This window comes from Felis catus, chromosome B3 (assembly GCF_018350175.1).
Source record: "Felis catus isolate Fca126 chromosome B3, F.catus_Fca126_mat1.0, whole genome shotgun sequence".
In the NCBI taxonomy this organism is placed as follows: Eukaryota; Metazoa; Chordata; class Mammalia; order Carnivora; family Felidae; genus Felis; species Felis catus.
This window is the reverse complement of record NC_058373.1, coordinates 19,286,492-19,301,527: the sequence shown is the minus strand read 5'-3', so window position 1 is coordinate 19,301,527 and position 15,036 is coordinate 19,286,492. Positions and strand designations below refer to the sequence as shown.

Below are 15,036 nucleotides of genomic sequence, written 5' to 3'. Positions count from 1 at the left end.
AGCAGGTTCTGTGCTGTCAGCATAGAGCCGGACTCGGGGCTTGATCTCATGAACCATGAGATCATGACCGGAGCTGAAATCGAGTCAAATGCTTAACCGAATGAGCCACCCAAGTACCCCAACGTGCATTGTTGTATTTAATCCTCACAACAACTATAATACTCGTTGGTAATCGCATTATTCCCATTTTACAGATGAGGCAAGAAGGGCAGTTGGGGTTCATACTCAGGCATTCTGGCTCTGTGGTCTGACCCGCTGTGCTATAAGCCTCTTTGGACACTTGGCCGTGACCTGGATGATTTTATGGTCCACCCGGACACACACGTGTGGACAACTGCCTTGCCTTTCCTGAGTGCAGGAATTCCCACCTTTCTCTGTCCTGTCGGTAAAATAACCAGAAAATCGTCAGATTTTGGCAATGCTGTCAACTCAGAGGCTGCCTCACGTTGCATGGACCAAAGTCCAGGACACCCCCTGGGCCACAGTATGAGGTATCTTGCGGACTCTCAGTTCCTCTCTGGAGTTTCTCTTTTTAGGACTCACTCACGGCCCCCAGGAGCCCGCTGGAGCGACAAGAAGGACTGAGGCCCTCTCCTGTAGTTATAAGGTTGAGTGGAAATCTGAGTCGTGCCTCAGGCACAGCGACTGAGGTCTGGCTCCTGAGAGGCCCCAGTCTATGCAGGCAGAGTCTCTGGGCTGGCCCCACAGGGTCCGGTCCAGGCCAGCTTCGCGGGAGCCTCCAGTGGTCATCTCCCCAGAGCTCTGGGGTCAGGGGTGGGTGGTGACAAGGTCTATAGTAGGTGGATTTGGTCTGTGTGGTCTGGTCTGTGGATTTGGAGTCCTGGCTACTGCCGCCTGGGTGGCACTGGATTAGGTGTATCATCACTAGCTTGGACCCATGAGTACCCGCCCCCCAGCCCCTGCCCTCTCTGCCTTTTGAAGCCAGGCTGTGTAATTAGCGTGGTCACCCTCGTCACTTAACCCATATGTATTCACCAAATACCCAAGCAGTCAACCCTCTAAAACATGAACTCCCTCCCCAGCCCCCAGAATATTTTTAATGCCATTCTTGCACGGTTTCCTGCACTTTTTCAATAAATGCATTTTCTTTGAATCCCCTGAAAAGGGATGCCCATGGCACAGGAAGGAGCAGCCAGCGCAGGCAGGCGGGTCCTCACCATGGCCCATCCCTGGACATCTCGTTCCAGCCACCAGTGCCCCCAGTCCCAAGTCCTTCCTCCAGGGAGCAGTGCGGGCAGCCCGGCCGAGGGCTCACCTGTCGTTGGCCACGGGCAGGGCGATCTCGAACTTGGCCAGGAACTGGAAGTACTGCTCCTCTGTCTGCTGTGTGAAGCCGGTCCCCACCAGCAGCATCCTGAGGTCTTCGGCCCGGATCACCCCGTTCTTGGCCACGGAGCGGGAGCCCTTGATGTTGAAGATCCTCTGCAGACATTCGGACAGCCAAATGGGGTCGAGGAAGTAGAGGTTCCTCAGGCCATGGCTGGTGTCGGGGAAGTGCAGCAGGGTGCCGGTCTCTATGAGGAAGCTGATGGCTGCCCAGGGAAGCGGGCGGGAGGAAGCGGCGTCAGACAAGGGGCAAAGGACTCTGGGGTGGCCTCATCCCGAGGGGCCCAGGCCACACGTTCTTCCTAGGAAAGCAACCAAGGCTCCCAACACGGATGGCCTTTTAGCCGGGTCAGCCGCCCTGTCTCGTAAGTCTTGCCCACGTGCTGATCCAACACGGCCAGCTGGGGAGCCCCCGGCCGTTGATCTCCGCCTCTCATGGGTTCCAGTTTGGCACACGTGCCTGCTCCTGACAATTTTTTTTGTGGCCCCCGAATCACAAACACCTGAAGTGCTTTGCCAGCCATTCGCAGACACGCCTGTGCCGGTGGGAGTCCACCTGGGCCACTGCGCCCCTCCCCCCCCCCCGCCCCCCACTCACCGGACTGCAGGTCCTCATAGTCTTTGATGTCGTTGTCTGGTGTCTGCTCCACCAGCTGCTCCAGCTGCCTGTCCGTCAGGTACTGCACGTCGTCGCTCAGGCTTCGGCGCTGCTGCTCGGCCAGCACTGCCTCCTGGAGGCTCAGGTAGCTCCTGGGGATCTGGGGGGGGGGGCGGACAGGTGGGTGGCTGGGTCCCCAGGTCCCCAGCCCTGCCTGCCAGCCCCTGAGGCTCAGCAGGTGAACTTCTTTTTTTTAATGTTTATTTATTTGCAAAGAGAGAGAGAGAGCACAAGCAGGGGAGGGGCAGAGAGAGAGAGAGAGAGAGAGAGAGAGAGAGAGAGAGAATCCCAAGCAGGCTCCACACTGCCAGCGCAGAGCCCACCGCGGGGCTTGAACTCACGAACCGTGAGATCACGGCCTGAGCCGACATCAAGAGTCAGACGGTTAACCGACTGAGCCACCCAGGTGTCCCCTGGGTAGGTGAACCTCTCCCCTCACTGCCCCATCCCCTTGCCTCCCTGCCCCCCCGCCTCCCAAAAATGGTTCTTGCCTTGGGACCACCGCGCCTGAGGACCCAGCATACTTGTTTGACAGCAGGGAGGAAGGGAAGTTTGGGTTCCCAACAGAATGGGAGGGAGCAGCCCCTCTGGTTCCGGTCGGAAGCGCCGGGTACCCACCAGCCTCCCCGCGAGTCTCTGGCAGCCTATGGTGCTGCCCACATCCTTCATGTTGCACGTGACGTGGAAGATCAGCTGCCGTAGCCCTTCCTGGCCTTCCAGACTCTTGCAGGAGAGCTCGCTGCGAGTGTAACACAGAAGGTGATCACTCATCACGCGTCTTCCCTCTGACAAGCCCTGTAGTGTCTCTGTTTCCACAGGTTTTGTCCCTAATGCTGGCAAGTCAAGGGAACTCGTGAGAGGTGGGCATGGACAAATGTATCCAGATCTCACTGGGAGCAACGCGGTATGTGTTCTGAGTGTACCCGTTTTACAGAGGAGGAAGGTGAGGCACACGGGTGCAAGGTGACCTCCAAGCTGGAAAGGAGCAGACTTGGGGTGGACCCAGGTGTCTGGCTCAGAGCCAGTGCTCCTGTTGTCACAGGACTCAGGGGTGTTCTCAAGGACACACGAAGAATTCCAGAAATTCTGCATCAGGATCTGCCAGATCCCGCATTCTGAGCCGGGCAGAAGTGGCCCCAGGCTGTCACCTGCACCCAGGTCCGCGGCACTGCACCCAGAGTGAGGGAAGCTGAGAGCCACCGGCACAGCTGTAGTAACACACACTTGATTCCTCTGAGAGAACGCTTACTTCACTCGCTGGGCTTGTTTTATCATCTGTGAAGTGGGCACAACGGTCCCTGTACCTCACGGGGCTGTCGTGAGTCCAAGCTCAGAAGGTGAGAGAAGTGACAAGCCCAGGGCACCAGTTCCATTGGCACGGGCCCAGACCGCTCAGCCCCAATGCAAGGACCAAGATTGCCCGTGGGGTCTGTCCTTGGTCAGGGATCAGCAAATGTGATGCGTGGTGCACGAGCTCAAATCTCCTGGTCCCGTGGGGGCCATGCACACTCAGCACTGGCCCCGGGGGAGGAGGGGACCAGGAAAGAAGCGTGGAGAGGGTGTGCCCAGGCTCTGCCCTGCCACTCCTCTAGCGGCTCCTTGCCCTCCCCAGGGCCGAGTCTGTTCTGGGGGCTGAGCCCGGAAGGGGTCCCCCTGAGGAGCCCAGCCCCTGGCTCAGGGAGCCCTCTGCAGGCGGATCCCAGTGTCCCCGGGAAAGATGGACACCAGAGGGAGCAGCAGCCTCAGGCACAAGGCAGGAGCAAGCAGGACACTCACTGTAAGTGTTTGAAGGTGATGTCCGGGAAACCCGTGGCCCTGGACCCGGAGGGCGAGCGGCACAACGCCAGCACGTAGGCACGCAGGGTTGCGATTCTCTCCACTCGGAATTTGGTTTCGATTAAGTCCAGGTGTGTTCCAACCACCAGCACCACAGCGTTGGGGGCCTTGGCCTGCCAGAGAGAACCCCGTGGCTGAGCATCGGGGCACTGGGAAACAGCTCCCAGGTGCCCCACACTCCTCTCTGCAAAACCTGTTTGGCCCTGAGGGGTTCCATGAGGCACCCCGGAAGGTCTGGATTTCTGATCTCTGCAGCCAGCACGTCAGCTCCCTGGGGCAGTGGCCTGAATCCAGGCTCTCATCACCTTTGCTCGTGAGAGGGGAGTTCTGTTTTCCTCTTGGGTCCAAGGGTGGGGGGCTCTTAAATTTAAGGTAGAAGAAAATTACAAGAGCACCACCAACAATCTGGCTGAGGAGGGTTTTTTGCTTTTCTTTTTCTTTTTAGAGAGAGAGAGAGCACGAGCAGGGGAGGCGCAGAGAGAGACAGAGAGAATCCCAAGCAGGCTCCACGCTCAGCAGAGAGCCTGATGCAGGGCTCAATCTCACAACCATGAGATCGTGACCTGAGCTGAAATCAAGAGTCGGGTGCTTAGCCGACTGAACCACCCAGGTGCCCCTGGCTCAGGATGGTTGTGAAGTGTTTCACTGTGACCTAGGATCCTGGGTCCTCCGAAAACCAGCCCAAACGCAAAGTGTTTCTCCCTGACCATTTCTTTTCTGTTCTCTTTTTTTTCCTCAGTGAAGGGGGATGCTTCAGAGAAGTGGCAGACCCCTGTGACACTCTGAGGACTGGCAACCGCAGGGCTGGCTGGCATCTCCTCACCTCAATGTTGAGCAGCCAGAACTGGAGGTTGGCCACGGCCTCCTCCCCCAGCGCCAGGTTCCAGACCACCACATACAGGGCCTTGTCTGTGAAGAAGCACTGATTGACAGTGGCCATGCTGGCGGGGCCACCGATGTCCCAGACGGTGAATTCCACGGACTCAACCTGCTTGAGCAACAAGGGCAGCGACAGGAGGCATTTAGGAACCAAGGCTGTACAGTTATCGGGATAACTGATCACTTCAGATGCTGGGATTGGGGCCTAAAAACGGCCCAGCAGTGGAAGGGCTTTGCCCGTCCTGCTGTTTGTCTCAGGAAGCAAGTGACCCAAGGGAGGGAAAGGGGCCCAGCAGTGCGGAGGTGGACTTCTGGAAGCATCTATCTACCCCTGACAGAGCCCGGGGGTAGGAGGGAGGGCAGGCCTTCCTGGATGGCTGGCTCCCGTTCGTGTCCACCTGTATCTGCTGAACACTGGGGGCTCTGTCCTGCCTCTGTCTCTGCTGCAGACAGTTAGGAGACATCCTGCTGGAGGGAACCCCGGTGCTGACGTCAGCGCCCACGCCAAGGCTTAACCTCCATCTGTGCAAGGGCGAGGCCAAGGAGACGGGCCTCCGGCCTCCGGACTTGAGTAGGCCAGAGGGCGGCGCCCACCAAGGATGATGGGAAACTTCCCCGACGTGGGAATCAAACAAAAGATTAGCTGTAGTGCTGCCGGGAAAGGCTGTGTAAACGGTGGTTTCTCTATCGTTCTATGAGCTAAGAGTCTGGCCCCACCAGCTAAGATTGCAGTTTTCTGTAGCAAAGAATCATTTCCAAGATGCTGCATTTTGGCCTCCAAGACAAGGCGTGCTGACCTGCTTTTGCAAAGAAATGAAAACGGGCAGCTGTTCTAAACTGGCAGAAGGCCCAGACACACAGGGCGTTACGGGGCTCGGCGTCTGAAACATCAGGTGGTTGTCCTTCCACTAAAGGAGGGGAAATGATAATAACGGCAGAAAGGAAGTAGGGGCCAAAGGACAGGAAAAATGGAAACTGCAATTCACCCCCCAGACGTCAGACAATCATTTGCTAAAGAATAGCTGGGAGAAAGTGATATTGAGTAGTTTTGCTTAAAAAACCAGGAGAGAATCCAGAGATCCTGGGGGCTTTAGAGAACCTTTGGACACGGGGTAGTTAGATTCACTCCTGGGGCCTTTTGGGGGGTTGTGGTGGGGCTGGTATTATTTGACTGTTATGGCATTAAAAGGCGGGGCTCTGCCCTTTAGAGGACCGGTTTCTGAGTCTGCTAAAATGTACAGCCTAAATGCCTAACGACCCGAACCGGAATTTCCGACTTGGAAAGTGATTTTGTATAAAAGATCCTGCAACAAAACATTGTTGTCTCTAGTTGGCACTGTGCTGGGGGCTGGGGCTGGGGGAGGGGGCGGGTAAATCCTGCAGCCTCTGGCCCCAATGCCCCTCGGTTTTCCCCGAACAGCCTCCCCGCACCTGGGTCCCTGTGTGGTTCTGTGTGCCTAAAAATACTGTGACAGGTAAGGGAGGCATTCCAGGGGTGTGTTCTCCCCTGAGCTGTTGCTCCCAGTGTTCTATATTCTGGGATATTCTACCCCTGCATTCCTCTACAGGCTCTCTTCTCTGATTCCAGTGCGAGGCAAGTTTCATTTTCCTTTGTCTCACGCTGAACGCAAAACAAGATGATTAACAGGTTCACCACATAGGGGCTTGAAAACTAGACTTTTCGGAACTTGGGGTGGAAGCAGGTGTTAGGCAGGACAGTGCATTCATTCCAGGGGGTGGGTTCTCAGCCTCCCCGCGAGGGCCAGGTGCTGCTGGGTCTCACTGTCTATGGTAGCAGTTTGCTCTCAGCTCTGGGGGGCAGCTACCCCAGACCATTTGAATTGTAATCCTTAGAGCCAGGAAGGGCAGAGCCTGGCCACTGCTGCCTTCAAAAGCTCATCAAAGAAATCTAACGGACAGCCAAACCACTGGCCCGAAGCCTCAACTTAACCGTAACAGAACTATGAAGTCATATTAAGAAATTATTCACTGGCCCTTGGCAGGAACTTTGAAACAGCACACAGCGGCCCCTGTAAATACCCTGGGCCCCAGACACCAGGCTGTGAAAATCCCAGGCTCTCTGGAGAGGAGACAGAAGGTGCCAGGGAAAACTCCCTCCCACCCATGGGGGACTCTGCACACCGAACATCCTTGACCTTGGCTCTCGAGCCAGCTGGCCTCTGGAGCTCCCACTTGGTGGTCCTGATGGTGGCCTCGCTGTGCACCACCTGGGGGGCCCTCCCCGTCTGTAAGATCTCCAGGAGGGTGGACTTGCCCTGGCGCGGAGGACCCACGATGATCATTTTCATCAGCTTGCACTTCTCTGCTTTCCGCAGCTGAGCGCGCAGGTAAGACAACATCGCTTTGGGGCCTATGCAAAATCACAGAGCGGGGAAAGTAGACACGGTGGACGTATAGACGAGAACATGCTCACGGCCCTTGGGAAACAACATCCTGTCTTGAAGGAACACTTTGCACATGTTCTAATGGGGCAAGTTGAGAGCAGTATTGGGTTTGATGGGGAAAAGGTGTGATACTAATCATCCCAAAAGTGGAGTCCAAAAGTCAAGGGCATCCAGACAAAATCCTTCCTGCCCACAGAACCAAAGATACTTTTATCATGTGGTCAATCGCAATACCACGGTGCCCAGCAACTATCACTTTCTGGGTAATTTTACAGCACCTTCCCAACCATGGGAGCCCGCAGTTGGGCTCCATGGGACACCCAGCAGCTTCCACCGCAAGGTCCTTAACAAGTGGACTTGAGTCATCTTTCCCAGGGGGCGGTGCTGAGGAAGCCCTACCTTCCTTTCTGATCTCCGTGGGCACGTTGCTGATGTTCAGGTCTTCAATGTCCAACTGCCAAAGGTTGCCCAGCTGCCCCAGCTCAGGAGGGAGCTCTCGGAGGCCAGGATTGCTGAGGGCGCACACACACACACACACACACACACACACACACACACACACACCGTAGGAGAACACACACACGTGCACACACACACAGCAGCCTGTCAGCCTCTGGGGCCTGCACCCCAAGCCTGACATCATGGGCCCCTGCTTTCTCGCCTCCCATTTATATAGTAATTCTAAAGCCGTTCTCCCTGGGAAGCCAGCAGTACAAATGGGAGCCCTGTCTTCTGCAAAGCCCTGTGGCTTAGAACTGGATTTCCACCCGCAACGTCCACCTCTCTTCTATGTATTACGATGATCCATAAAGATTACTAGTATCTCTTCTCAAAAAGGCAACATAACCTGAACTTTTTTTTTTCATATTTTCATTGTTTTGCACACCGTCTGAACCCCCCAGCAGTGCCTGGCAGTAGGTATCCAGTAAATGGAAGGATGAAGGAGCACTTCCTTTCATTACGACTGAGTCAAGTAGCAAACGATGCATCGTGGCGTCATTGCCCAGCCTTCCCCCCACCCTCACCCCCCACCCCGACTCTTTGACTAAGCCCAGTTCTCAAAGTCCGCCTGCTGCTTCCTGGTACATAGATGGCTTCTCTTTCCCCGTGTCTGTGTCCTCAGATGGGTTACAGGACACTCTGCCTCCCCGGGCCAGAAGGGTCAGTGCGGCTGCTCTGGCTGGGTACTCACTTTCCCAAGTAGAGTTCTGATAAGCTCTTCAGTAGGCAAACCGAGGGAGGGACTGCATCCAGATGATTGTCGTTCAGACAAAGGACTTCCAAAGACTCACTTAGGAAGGCCGGAAATTCCAGCACACCGGCTGCAAAGAAATGGCAAAGCAGACTGGATATTTGCAGATAATTCTGGACCGTCACAGCCTGGAGGCCAGGTGGCCATACAAAATGGTGCATCCTCTGGAGGGTATTTTGGGCAAGGCAATCTGAATGAGGTGCCCATCTGACTGACCCAGGGATTCTAATTCGAGGGAATGGTCCTACAGATGCCCTTGCCCGTGTGGCAAAGATGCAAAGACAGGACACTCGATGGCACACTGTTTGTAACAGCAAAGACAAAAGATGGCTTACATGTCCGCCCCAAAGGGGGGTAGCTAATGAATAATAGGATAGTATTCAACTATTACAAAGCATGGGGCAGGTCTACACGTGCAGGTATGAAGTGATACTCACGAGCTATTGGTGAACTGAAAAGCAAGGAGGTGGCATCAGGCATCTAGAAGGCTTAACTTGTGACCCACCAAAACGTGTGCAGGCATGTGAGCAAACACACTCATGCATTTACATGAATGTGTTACATGTATGTGCGGTATATGCACATGGATATGCTATCTGATGCTGTTTATGTGCACACTACACAGGCACACAGGTATATAAGTGTGCTATATGATATTATAGGCGTATGCACACACACCACCCATGTGCGTGCATTTTACGTGCTGCTATAGGCATGTGGATACACACAGGCACGTATGCACGTACGTGTTCTATAAGTATGTTAGACACAAACATATCCGTTACCAGAGACACAGCAAATTCCGTGGTTGTCTCTGGGGAAGGGGATGACTAGGAGGCTGGATATTCATTCCATACCTTCAGCACTGTTCAAAAATTCTGTTTACAGCGGACATGAATTACCTCTCCAGTTAAGAAAGAGCCAGGCAACTAGAAAATAATACGATGGGCTCAGTTTTTAGGCTTCCTAAGATGGCATTCTCTGAAAAAGTAGCCAGCTCTCTAGTATTTCAGTGATTTCATTAATTAGGCTAATTAGAAGATTCCCATTAAAATCATGTCACATGTGCTCTTTCCAGGGGCACCGGAGGGTGGGGGTGGAGAAAGACCGTGGCAGGGAGCTTGTGCTTGCACTCTGATGGAGACGAGAGGCTTAGGTTTCTAGCAGAATCTCTGAAGTGCCTTATCCTCCCTGGTCAGGCACAGAGGGGGGCAGGACTGCAGGCCCCCAAGGGTCCCTTTCAGCTCCAGCTCTGAGAACTCAAGATAAAAGACTGGCCCAAAGCCCTCTTCTCCGGCCCTCTGCCAGCCAAGCGAGATAGAGAAGCTGGGATTCTTTTGTTGGGCCGAGCGACTTTCCGCTGTCCTTGATCACAACTTCCTCCCTGTCCTCTGGCTCTCCTCCACACATGTAGCCGAGGTATCAATGCTAATGGGGGTAACCTGGCATCAGAGAATGTTCCGGGAGAGATGATAACAGAATACTGAAAGCAGTGCCCGGAAAACCGACCCAGCTAGCAGCCACAGGGAGGGGACTCAGTGAAGGGGCTCCTTTAGAAATAAAGGTGTAACACGCTTTCTAAAAAAAATGGATTTGGACATAGGAAGATGCTCAAAAGGACTTTCTTTTTGTCCCCCCAGTGAAAAAGAATGATCAACTTCAACCTGCCGCAACACACGCACGATAAGAAAGGCTCCCTTTCTACCCAGAGAACGTTCTCAACACCTGGCCTCTGTGCGTCCCGATTTTCCAGTTTGACCTCGGTGTTTATGAAGCCTCTCTAAGTAACGGACGGAGGGAACAAGCAATTACCACTGCAAACAGAGACAGCACCTGTCATAGAGTTCTCGGCCCGGTGCAGAAACTATGGAAACGGGGCTGCGCGAGCACAGCTCGAGGTATTTATGAACTGTAATTATTTATTCATAAGTAATTTATGACTCTGCTGGTCTGAATTTTACCGTAAAAACGGCTGTCCAAATTATTTTTGGACAAGGCCGCCACACAAACATGACTACTTGAACGTACATAAATCTCCTCAGAATTCTACTCTCCTTCTGCAAATAAGTTATCTTTTATAGATAATTCCTCACCCAAGGATCAACAGCCCCGAGAGAATCGCCCCACCGAGGGAGAATTTGCAATCCCAGGTGTGGGCCTCAACTCACGAGGCGAAAGTTAGGAACTCCAGAGGACTTTGTCGTGTGCTGATGCCCCGGCCCACCTCTGCCAGGGAAACTGCCAAGCCGTGTGGCCCCCCTCACCTCGCTCCCCAGACAGGCTCCTGAGGGGCCACCGGCAAGGTCATTTTCCAGAACGGTGCACGTTCCAGTTACGCTGCTCATGCGTGCCTTTGGCCTTGCGCTCTGGTAGCCTCATGAGGGAGTGTCTGGTCCCGCTCAGCGTTGGGCCCACCTCCTGCGAGGCCTACATTTCTAAACCGGAGACACCTTTCTAATCCACTCATGAAGTACGAGGCTCAACCCGAAGCAATGGAAACATGACTGAGATCCACCTCCGCTACACTTCTCGTGTGTCATCATCCCGTTTGGGCATCGATGAGAAGAAAGGGTGTGCTTCTCTTTCCTTCCAAGTGAAATCCTTATGTCTGATCTCAATTTCCAAAGTCCCAAGGCCCTTCATTTTAAGAAGGACTGGTTATGAGGGGCGCCTGAGTGGCTCAGTCGGTTGAGCGTCTGACTTCCGCTCAGGTCATGATCTCATGGTTTGTGAGTTCAAGCCCCGCATCAGGCTCTGTGCTGACGGCTTGGAGCCTGGAGCCTGCTTCAGATTCTGTGCGTGTCTCTCTCTCTCGGCCCCTCCCCCCGCTTGCACTCTGTCTTTCAAAAATGAATAAAACGTTAAAAATTTTTTTTTAAAAAAGGACCGGTTATGAAATTCCTAATTGTGTGTCCCTAGTAGTTGGTTCGAGGCCTCATCATTTGTTACAGGGACCATTTGTACTTCCTTTTCTGCAAACTGTTTATATCCATTGCCCTCCCCTGTTTTTTTTTTTTTTTTTTGTCCTATTGGTTTGTCTTTACAAGAAAAAACAATTTGTAAGCAGTCTTTGTATATTAGGACTTAAGCCAGTTTATGTTGCAACAATTTGTGTTGCAAACATTTCTTGTCTGTTTGCATTTTGACTTGGTTTATGATGCCTTTTACCGAACAAAGCTTTCATATTTCTACAAAGCCCAAGATTTTGGTCCTTTTCTAAAGACTTCTGGGTTTCCCGCCTAGTTTTTAAAGGTCTTTTCCACTCCCAGATTATACATATATTCTCTTAAATGTTTTTTGTTTTCTTTTTCTTTTATCTGTAAATCTGAAATCCACATGGAAATTTTCGTAGTTGATATAAGGAAGGGACTCCAGCCTTGTGATTTTTCCCCTTCCAACTGGACAGGCAGTTACACCACAGTATTTATTAAAACAATAAAACATTTTTTCCCTACCAAATTGAAATTCCACCTTTGTCATATACTTAATTCCTATATTTACTTAGGTCTGTTCCACTGCTGACATGTTACTTTTTCAATCATATGTAAATACACACACTCATACGTGACTGCTATATATGCATATATCCATATATATACTGAACATATCAGTTCATCAACAGGCGTAACAGGTGAACAGACCATTTGGGTCATGCCTGCAATATGTCTTGGCCTCTGGCATTTCTTGTCCCCATCTTACACCATCTGTACTGAAAGAGCACTTGCCAACATAAATCGAGCCAAAGAAGAACATTATGTTACATTTCAAATGACCTAAATATTGGTTCCGGTTCTACAGGACAGCATCCTGAGGGATATTTCTGTGACCCCTGCTGGGTTTAGAAGTCTTAGTTTTCAGGTTAAAAAGAAAAGGGCCGGCTGAATAGCTCCAGGGACAGGTTCACACCTTCCCCCATACCTCACAGAAGACAAAATAAAACCAGAAAAATTTGTTTTCCTGGGATATTGTCTGCTGAACTGGCCTGGTTTTAAGACCAGTAAAAATACTCTAAGAAAAGTTCTGTTTCTGATGAGTTTGGGGGAAGACCCTAAGCCCCCCACAGAGTCTCAGACTGGCCAGGATAGCATGCGGGGGTGGGGGTGGGGTGACTGTGTGCCCACGTGGACTTCCCGTGGATGCTACGGTGTGGCAGTAAGGACTTCACAGTGCTGCCCTTCCCAACCTCGGGGCTGGAGTCCCACAGTGCTGGGCTGAAAGCTGGTTGTCACCGAGCAGCTGTGTGACCTGGGCACATCAGCCAGGTGCTACAGACTGAACTGTCTTCTTCCCTTCATATGTTGAAGCCCTAACACCCAGAGTGATGATACTTGGAGTTGGAGCCTTTGGGAGGTAATTAGGTTTAGATGAGGTCATGAAGGTAGGGTCCCACAATGGGATTAGTACCCTCACAAGAAGAGACACCGGCGGGCTCGGTTTGTCGGTCGGTCTTTGCGAGAACACAGCAAGAAGGCTCTCACAAGGAGCCGACTATGCTGGCACCCTGATCTCAGACTGCCAGTCTCCAGAACCGTAAGAACATAAATTTCCATTGTCTAAGCCGCCCAGTCTGTGATGCTTTGTTATGGAAGCTTGAGCTGAATGCAAGACGGTGGAAGCCTCAGTTTCCTCACCTGCAAAATGGGGAACCCCAATCCATACCTCATGCTGTGGGCTTTTAAGAAAGGCTCTAACACGTGCACCATATCTAGGGCGGTGCTCGCTCATGGCAGACCCACCCACACAGCAGCTACCAGTCTCATCGGACCGCAAGCAGGAGAGGGGACTTCAGGATACTTGCAGGCCAAACGGGGAGAGAAAAGCCCCATGCAAGGGCGACCCCCGGTGGTGGAGCAGGGAACACCCGCCCAGCTGTCTCCTGCCCGCACCGCCTTACGCACCTGTCTCCGTCCCAGAACGCTGGCGCCCTCTGGTGGTGAAAAAGGAAATACGCTTTGTTTTAAGTCCGTCTTCATTTCTGCCGGGGCCAAAAACAAAGAAAGGTCAGATTTTGAGGAAAGCATGGCAAAGACATTACTATTTTGCTGTGATTATACAACGCCAAGCCATGCAGAGATATGGGAGAAAAGTCGATCAGCAGGATGTTTGGGCTCCCCTGCAGCTGCTAGGTAAGCACCCATAGCCCCTGACCGCTAATTGCACTAGTGATGTTCACAAGTCTTTGGGGGAATAAAACCTCTAAAGGAGGTGATCAAACACTGGCATGATCAATGATGATTCCCTTTCTTGAGCTTCTCCATTTGAGGCAGATGTGAGCGTTTCTGTGCCTGGCAGGAAGGCCTTTTCCAGTGGCTGTTCCATATTACACATTCTCACAGGAGTGGGGGGCTCTCTTTGGGGGGTAAATTCTGCTAAGAAGTGGACTTCAGCAAATGAAATTGGGAGTCTGGTCTCCAGGGCCCCAAGGACCAGCTGTGCTCATCCTCAGATCTTCCTGTTTTATTAGAAGGCTTTGGGAGTGATTTTTATTCATTGGATGCTCATTTTGGCTAGTGATCGGCCAAAACTTTGGAACGGAATGACAGGTTAGGTTGACATGAGAAGAGTCTCCTGGAGCCTTTAAAACTTAGAGATGGCAGGACACTGTTTTGGGTGAGTTGTGCCCCTTTCTTCCAAATTATGTTTTGAAGTCCTAACCCCCAGGACCTCAGAATGTGACTGTATTTGGAGGCGGGGTCTTTAAAGAGGTGCACAAGTTACAATGAGGTCATACAAATGGACTCTGATCCAATCTGACTGGTGTCCTTCTAAGAAAGTGGAGATTAGGACACAGGGAGACCATGCGAGACACAGGGAGAAGGTAGTTATATTCAGGCCAAGGGGAGAGGCCACAGGAGAAAGCAACCTTGCTGGCACCCTAATCTCAGACTCCCAGCCTCCAGAGCCATGAGGAAATAAAAGTCTGTTGTTTGAGCCCCCCAGCCTGAGGTACTTTGTTATGGCGGCCCTAACACACCAAGGAAGGCACCAAGCCAAGGGTCGGCTTGACTGTGGTTACACGCACATTTTCAAGCTCGCCAGGGTAAGGAGACCCCATGCTTACTTGCCAAATTGGTTTCTGGAGAGATCCAGGGTTTTAAGTTGTCTACAGGTCCACTTATCTTGAGGTGGCAGCACCATGAGCTGGTTGCCCTGTAACCTCAGGAACATGAGGGCCTGGGAAGGAGAGAGAGAGAGAGAGAGAGAGAGAGAGAGAGAGAGAGAGAGAGAGTCAAAGGTACCATCAAACACCAAAGGGAGCAGAAACTGAAGAGAAAGGTCATGTGCCTGACAAAATGCACAAATGATTGTAACGGATTCACTTTAGCAAAGATTCCAATAGTGTGGGGCTTCATAGTCTCTTAGAACTCGGAATTATATTGGGGCACCTGGGTGGCTCAGTCAGTTCAGCGTTCGACTCTTTTTTAATTTTTTAACTTTATTTATTTATTTTGAGAGAGAGAGAGTGAGGGAGGGGCAGAGAGACAGGAAAACAGAGAGAGAGAATCCCACGAAGGCTCAGCGCTGCCCGCACAGGGCTCGATGCCAGGCTCAAACTCACGAACGGTGAGATCATGATCCGCGCTGAAGTCAAGAGTCAGACGCTTAGGCGCCCTGAGTGTCTGACCCTTGATTTTGGCACAGATCATGATCTCACGGTT

The 15,036-nt window shown here is 52.3% G+C and overlaps 1 protein-coding gene across 4 annotated transcripts in view; it reads right to left on the bottom strand.

The window, feature by feature from the left end:
• Nucleotides 1-15,036, bottom strand: part of LRRK1 (leucine rich repeat kinase 1) — a 132,920-nt gene that overhangs the window by 32,878 nt on the left and 85,006 nt on the right. For all 4 annotated transcript variants that reach the window (XM_045058899.1, XM_045058898.1, XM_023254990.2 and 1 more), the window contains 10 exons: nucleotides 14,439-14,551; nucleotides 13,276-13,352; nucleotides 8,318-8,447; nucleotides 7,525-7,637; nucleotides 6,877-7,091; nucleotides 4,665-4,829; nucleotides 3,782-3,954; nucleotides 2,624-2,744; nucleotides 1,946-2,105; nucleotides 1,277-1,553 (listed from right to left, as the gene is read on the bottom strand). In XM_045058899.1, the coding sequence (XP_044914834.1) occupies nucleotides 1,277-1,553; nucleotides 1,946-2,105; nucleotides 2,624-2,744; nucleotides 3,782-3,954; nucleotides 4,665-4,829; nucleotides 6,877-7,091; nucleotides 7,525-7,637; nucleotides 8,318-8,447; nucleotides 13,276-13,352; nucleotides 14,439-14,551 (1,544 nt within the window). The remainder of the gene's footprint in view (nucleotides 1-1,276; nucleotides 1,554-1,945; nucleotides 2,106-2,623; nucleotides 2,745-3,781; nucleotides 3,955-4,664; nucleotides 4,830-6,876; nucleotides 7,092-7,524; nucleotides 7,638-8,317; nucleotides 8,448-13,275; nucleotides 13,353-14,438; nucleotides 14,552-15,036) is intronic.